At 32.5% G+C, this 7,621-nt stretch overlaps 2 protein-coding genes across 4 annotated transcripts; both read right to left on the bottom strand.

Moving 5' to 3' along the window:
* Nucleotides 1-708: 708 nt before the first annotated feature.
* LOC106777506 (ethylene-responsive transcription factor ERF027-like) lies at nt 709-1,475 on the bottom strand. Its single transcript, XM_014665080.2, has one exon. It carries the CDS (start codon nt 1,240-1,242, stop codon nt 718-720), a length of 525 nt encoding a protein of 174 aa, XP_014520566.1. The 5' UTR covers nt 1,243-1,475; the 3' UTR covers nt 709-717.
* A 2,676-nt stretch (nt 1,476-4,151) lies between these two features.
* LOC106777257 lies at nt 4,152-6,598 on the bottom strand. 3 transcript variants are annotated; one of them, XM_022775819.1, is made up of 3 exons: nt 6,357-6,598; nt 4,508-4,704; nt 4,152-4,244 (listed from the first exon to the last, which is right to left on the bottom strand). In XM_022775819.1, exons 1-2 carry the CDS (start codon nt 6,531-6,533, stop codon nt 4,519-4,521), a joined length of 363 nt encoding a protein of 120 aa, XP_022631540.1. In that variant the 5' UTR covers nt 6,534-6,598; the 3' UTR covers nt 4,152-4,244; nt 4,508-4,518. The 3 variants fall into 3 exon arrangements, with proteins under 3 accessions (XP_022631540.1, XP_022631541.1, XP_014520308.1); XM_022775820.1 differs by lacking the exon at nt 4,152-4,244 and adding an exon at nt 4,246-4,386; XM_014664822.2 differs by lacking the exon at nt 4,152-4,244 and having other exon boundaries at nt 4,262-4,704.
* Nucleotides 6,599-7,621: the final 1,023 nt, after the last annotated feature.

The following is a 7,621-nucleotide window of genomic DNA, read 5'->3' as shown; positions in this document are numbered from 1 at the left end:
AAAGAATAAAGGTCAAAACAGAATGAAAAGAGAAGAAAATACTAAGACCACAAAGAAGAAGTGTTATTTTATAATTTAAAATGTCTCACCACGTTTTGACACATGTGCAATGTTAAAATAGTGTCAAAAATTGGTGTCAAAATATATTTTCCTAAGTTAAAAGATGACCTTTTATTTCTCAAATCATTTATAATACAAGAAGAAATCTAATTTTTCAATGTTGTTATCATTATCTATTTTTAGGTTTGTCTTTTGAGGTAACAATTTTTAGAATAAGAATTTATAAAATAGAAAAGTATGAAAAAGTTTACAAAATTTCTTAAGTCATACTTCTTACACTTAATCTCTTAAATAAGTTTTCCAATATTTGAATATTACAGATAAAGAAAAATCAATTGAAAAACGAGTGATGATACACATAAACATCTAATTTTCTATTCAGCCTATCCAACATTAATAAAATAGTACTTTTATTTTAAAATATAAAGTTATTTAGACTGAATCAACTAGAAAAAAAAATATTTTGAAATTTTTTTCTTATAAAATAAAACATCCACTACAAATAGTTAGTTAGAATTTATATTTAAAAATAGCATACATTGATATTCAAAAACCTTAATTAAAACATTTCTGAAACATGGTAGAACAGTAGGAGACATGCAAAAAGAGTAGCATGCCCTTGTTCTGAATTTACACAGGTTTTCTGAAGTTCGTAAGTCAAAAATAACTCCACAAAGTCTCTGCAGCTTGTTTCTCCGGCGAGTTATCCGACGGTGGCGGGCTCATTCTGGGCGGCGACAGAAGCATTCCCCCGGCCATGTCAACCAGAAGACTTGGCATGCCGAAAATGGCTTCCTCGTCAAGGAAATCATTTTCAAACCTCCAGGTTGTAGCATCGATGTGGGTAGTTTCAGTTTGTGATGCAATGTTGTGGGAAGATTCCGTTTCAGCCTTCATCATTGCGGCCGCAGCGGAGGCAGCAGTTCGGATATCCGCCGCAGAGTTGGTTGCAGGGATTTGATACTTGGAGACGGAGTGAGGGAGGTTGAGAACAGCGCCGTCGCCTTTCAAGGCCAATGCTGCGACGTCGTAGGCGGCGGCGGCCATCTCCGGCGTGGGGAAGGTGCCGAGCCATATGCGGGAGGCCTTGCGTGGCTCGCGGATTTCGGAGACCCATTTTCTTCCCCGGGAACGGATTCCTCGGTAGAGTGGGTGCCTCTTGGAAGAGGGTGAGGGAGCCATGGTGGTGCTGTTCTAAGGTTAACGATGTTTATTGGTAAGAGGTGATATTTGGAGGGACACTATAACTTGCATATATAACATCAGGAAACCATGCATCACACTTGAATTAAAAAAGGACTAATTCAGAAGTGGGTTTAGATCACGAAAGAAGGAAAAATGAAGAAAAAAATTTATAATTTGGATATGAAAAGAGATGGAAGAAACCAAATTGTTAAGGATCGTCATATTTTGAGAAGTCCATCCAACACTTTATAGTTTACTTTTAGATTAATATAGTTATTAAAAGAAAAAAAAATTGTATTCAGAAAAATAAATGTACCATGAATTAAAAGATTTACCAGGGGCCAAGATATGATGATTGTTTCTAACTATGTGCATGTAAATTTTTACAATAAAAAGGATAAAGTATATAAAGATAGAAATAATTTTTTTTAATACTTGGTCCCTTCATTTATAGTGTGTGTTTAAAGTTGTCCTCATTCTTTTTAAAAGTTCATTAATGTCCTGTTGCAAAAAACGCTGTTAAAAACTTGATACCTTGTACAATTACTATTGACATGATACTGTGAGGTCATTTGAAGTGTTAATTACATTTATGGTTAAAATGATCTCACACTGTCACGTCAATAATAATTGTACAAGTCATCAATTTTTGTTAGGAAGACAAGTTTGCCATTAGCCTTTTTAAAGCCGTAAGAAAAAAGGACTAACGTGAACCGTTTTTGCAAAATATAGGACAATACTAAACTTTTGAAAAAAATGAGGATAACTTTGAACACATCATACATCATACAAACCGAAAAACCAAAATAGATATTAAACAACTTTTTTTCTTGGTCTTTTGGACTTGAGCCACTTAGATATGATCACGGTAGCCACTACTAGATTACTAGATACATTTAATATAATAAGATGATTTATAAAATGATGCAAGTCAGTCACACACCTCACATGATAATCAAATTTTTGACACTAAGAAAGTTTATGTACACACTCACTCATACTTATACATACATAGGTAGTAAGAACATTTGATATATATGTAAGTGGTAAGAACATTTGACGTTCACCGTGCAACTAATAACAAAGCTCTTAGATGAACCATCAATTTTTAAGCTTTTCATTAAGGATGAACAAATACTTCTCTTAAATCTCGACTAGAGGATGAAAGAAAGAAAATAATATTTAAATTGTCTTTTGTCTTAACTCTTAGGTGATATAAGACTATCGAGTGGAACATGAACATAATTTCTTAGTTGAGGTCTAAAGGGAATAGTTGTTCATTTTCAATGTAGGGCTTAAAGAATCGATGATTCATTTTAGAACCCGTTATAATCACCTCTCATCCGAAGTATTGTTAGCTTTGAAACCTATGCTCTTTCACAATTTTGTCTTTAAAAAACGTTTCAGAGGATAAAATAAGTATTTAAACTGTCATTAACATTAACTCTTAAACGATGTGAAACTATTACAATATAAATTTAATATGATAAGCAATTTAATATGTAAGAAATAAAAAAAAATTATGAATATTATTGTTCCCCACGTTTATAATGCGTAAGGGACCATCGACAGTAACGAATAGAGAATTGAAGACGAACAATTCATTTTCTCTTCTTGCTGGTATTGTAGGAAAGATAAAGGCTTCTGTTTATATATATATATATATATATATATATATATATATATATATATATATATATATATATATATATATGTGTGTGTGTGTGTGTATGTATGCATGTATATGTATGTATAAATCCAGATTTTCTCGTATGAATACAATTTCACAACTGTTAGCTAATGTAGAACTTCATGAAATATTTGCCTTTACTGTTGCAGTTCACAAGCCACCAGAAGTGTTGTCTGACTCTGTTCCCACATGTTTCACTACTATTCTAACATTTTTGGTATTCTGGGTCCAATTGTCATTCCCTTCATTTACAAGTGAATGTGATACTTGAATATGTTTTCGGTTGTTGTCTAGTGACATGGAAAATCATATGACAGCATTAGATATCAGATAAAAAAGAAAAAGTTTACATAGTGAACCAATGTAATTATCAAATCATTACAAATATTTTCTTTTACTATATATATATATATATATATATATGTTAACATTCACATTTTCTAAAATATAATTTAATTAGTTATTAATGTAAAATATTTGTATTTGATTCCTAAACATTGTGATGATAGATTCAGCCTGACTTAAATTGTCCTACTAGCATATCTTATAAAATAGCATTTATGTTAATCATTATATAATAGTATAAAACAATTTACTATTGAATCGGTTTCAGATCACACACATGTGCCTTAGATATTTAAAAAATTCAAAAAAAATAAAGAGAAAAAAAATTATATATATAATAATATCTCCTATTTATATATTCACGGCATCTAACTTACCCCTTGACAAAACTTGAGAGGTGGGATCCAAAAGAGTTGGCCTGGACGCATACAGAAACCAATTTGTGTATACAAGTTCATCCAATAAACCTATCTGTAATTATAATTTACAAATATACGATTTTCTTAAAATGTTATGAACATAGAGGTTTATAGTATTCATTTGTAGACCCTAAAACATTCTTGAGTTTTCATTTCGAAATAGATATTTCATAATAATGTAAAATTTACACTCTAAGGGGTTATCCAAGCATGTCACAAGATTTTGAAAACAACCGTCTCATCCAGGCAAAGAAAGTGGAATAAACAGACTGCTTAGTCAAAACAGACCGATTATCACCAAAGTCCAAGTTGATGGATAATTTGCCAGTCTAAATGGCAACGCCACTGAGGCTATAATAACAATGTGTAACTAATCCATCTATGGCCTCGGTCGAATTATATTTTATGCATAAGGGGTGGTGTTATGAATGGACTGTTTTATCTCAGGTCAATGCAAGAGGAAGAATTACAGTGTTTATTATTCAATGTTACCGGAGACAGAAGAGCCCGATCCTCAAATACAAATAGTTTAGGTCGAAAGCAACCTGAAGTGTGGAAAATGTTTTATATCAACAAAGAGAATATTTGATCTCCTCTGAAAAATTTGTCTAAATCGAATAATATAAAGTATGGCTAGTCACTCTTGTCAGGACTGAATGACGGACATAAATTTCCGCCTAAACAAACCTGCTTAAAAAGGAGTTCAGTGCTTATGCAAACACATTCAGTAACAAAACACGATTAAACGCAGACAAAGCAATCAAGTTCGTAGTGAATTATAAAAATCTATATTCACAATAGTGTAGACCTGCAACTTATTCATTTCTTCTGCTCCTTGTCAACCTTGGTGTGTGTTTGCTCTGGAATTGGTTGTATTCTGACATAAGGTTTCCTGGTTAAAGTTTCTCCTCTTAGAGCAGCAACATATCGGTCATTAGTATCCTCCTTCCGCTGTAGTTCTCCGAGGTATTCCGCCAGTCTCTCTTTATTCACTTGCCCCATCATCTGATACGTAATTAAAGCAACTACTTCGTTAGGATTTTCACCAGAGAAAGGAAATCACCTCGATGAAACAAGAGCGAACTTGATTATTCAATTCAACTTAACAAGTTATCTAACTTCTAAGATAAACGGAACTTCTATTCCAATCCAAGATAAGTCTTGTTGGTTACATATGTAGGTTTAAAATGATCATGAAAAAATTACCAAAATGAAACATAGGAATTGGCGAAATTAAAAATGTGTGAAGAAAATACACACAAGAATGTATCATTTTAAGAAAAACCTACACAATTAAATGGATAGAAAGTTGAATCCCAGATTATGCAAAATGTGGGTTCCAAGACATTGACAATTCACCCTATGGTTTTGAACAGTTCACAGCGTCACACCTGCAGGCTCCATATATGATTAATGTATAGTTAATTTGCTATGGAGAGGAAAAGTAGTCAACACGAAGTCAAGAAAATATATATCGGACTTTGGCAGACATGGTCCATGAGATCTGAAGACTTGTTTCCGAGCCAAACAGTTCACAAGGAAGTTTCCCAATTATTAATCATAATGATCACATGAAGGGTACAGGCCCGGATTAAAAATCAAAGAAGACAGAATGATGGTAAGCACCACCTGACAGCACTAGAAACCAAAAACAGAGATTGAGGTAGCCCATTAATTAAGCCCGGATAGCTAAAGTATTGGAGTTGCACCTGTATCTGATACTGATAGACATATAATAGTTTTAGATATGTATCCAACATTCTGAGTAGGACTAAAATTACACATGGATCTATGTTTCCCCTGTATCGTTATGCTATAGCAAATAGTAGGAAATAGCTAGCTGAGTAGGACCAATGATGCTTCTTTGACATTCTGAAAGGTATCGGGGAAAGGAATGCAATTTTGAACAAATATGAAAACAACAAATTCAAATATGTAACAATGGCCTTTGTTGTCATCACAAGTATTGTTTTTACAAGAGATCCCTGTCATCCACTGATATAAATTATAATTGTGAATTACAGTTACAGAATAAAGAGAAATGATCAGTGTATCCATAAATATTGTGTATTTATCAAAATTACTTTTTAAATTTATAAGTGCATATATGCCGTATCATATTTCCACCTTTTATGAGTTTCTTGTATCCCTAAAAATGTGATGTATCATTAATACTAATGTCATATAAAATATCTAGGCTTCTCTTCGCGGTAACCCCATCAACTGAGGAATAGAAGAAATAAAGAAAAATGTAAAACAGAAGGGGACTCTCCCAAATTCCAAATGACTATTTGTGGCTTCTCCTCTCCTCTATTTCCTATCGAATTCCTTCATTCCACTCCCTTGGGAAAATGCAATCACATCCCTTCTTCACTCTCTCCACTCCAACTGCTGATTAACTTCCAGTTCATTTGCCATAACCCACCCAAGTGATTTTAATTTCCCCTTGCTTCCTTCCCCACTACTTCTATTTCACACTTAATGAGTTACGAATATATAATGGATAAATTATCAGCCAGCAGCCGCAAAAGTATATACTAAGTTTGAAGTAGTAAATAAACAAAAATAACAATCCTAATTCTAATCCTGAAAAGGTTTAAATTTTATGCATAATGAAATAAAAAGAAAAGGATTGGAAGGGCGGAGAAGAGAGTTACCAATGATTCGGGACGAGCACTTCTGCGAAGATGGGTCTCGAGCTGCTCGTTGCGCGTGTTAGTGAGTTGCATGACGCCATAGCCTATGACGCCCGGAACGACGCCGCATATGGTGGCGAATGCAAGGAAGAAGGATTTGGATTCGCGGGTCCTCCTCACGATCCATTTCCACGCCATCTCGCTCTTTCCTCTCGCCGCTCTTCCCCCTTCTCCAGACCTTTCTATGCAAAACACAAAATTGTTGTACTCTTTATTTGAATTTATTTTTGGTAAAAAAAAGAAAATTAAAAAAAATAGTATATTTGTCTATCAAAAGTCAAATATCAAATATATAAGGGTTAAATATAAAGAAAATGATGTGTTTAAAGATTTTATTTTATTTAAAATTTAAAAATTTAGATTATAAAAATTTATAAGAACTTCATTACTTAAAATTAAGTCATTTAAATTTTCCTATATTTTACTTTCTCTCAAAAATAAATAACTTATTTTCTTTTTATATTTTCTTTTTAACTTGACTTTAATCAAGACATTGTTGGTTTAATTTTAACTAAATGTTCTCAGTTTGATTAAGATAGGGTATCATTTTTTCGGTATTATCAAACACGATTTTTTAATTAACATTAATACATATTATTTTTTACCATGTCACTATGAAAGTGTTTTCGCTGGTCAAAATATATGATTATTTTTTCACAAATATTAGCTAGACTAAATAATTTTTTTCTATTGATATCATTGGATTTTTTTTTTAAACTCATTTGAGTCTAAATGTTTTTAGATAATTTTGATATAGATTATTTTTTAATTAATATTTTCAGAATGTAACAATATAAACTAAAATTAATTCCCAATTTTTGTAAATGTTCTATAGATTAATATGGATGATGTTATTTTCAAACGAACATTAATGATATTGAAATCTATAACATTTGTGTAAAAGGTTGAAATAGAAATGTTTGAATTTTGGCTGGCAGTTTGGTTCGGCATTTGTGTAAGGATCATAAGTCACGGTTAACGATGAAACAAATAATGTCTTTGTGTCTTCCTCGTGTATTATTATACAGATAAAGGAACTATGCAACCAGATTCCATAGAATTCTCGCATGCATTTCTGATAAGTGATGACGAAAACGAAAATCTCCTCCCAGAATTCAACCCCCTAAGACCAAATTCAACTGAGAATTCAATCATGAAAATGCCACTTAGAGGTCGAAATTCGACTCCCCAGAGAACGGAATTCCAACCTGCGACAATCAATTTTT

This window comes from Vigna radiata, chromosome 11 (genome assembly GCF_000741045.1).
Source record: "Vigna radiata var. radiata cultivar VC1973A chromosome 11, Vradiata_ver6, whole genome shotgun sequence".
Taxonomy (NCBI): Eukaryota; Viridiplantae; Streptophyta; class Magnoliopsida; order Fabales; family Fabaceae; genus Vigna; species Vigna radiata.
This window is presented reverse-complemented; position numbering and strand designations above follow the sequence as displayed.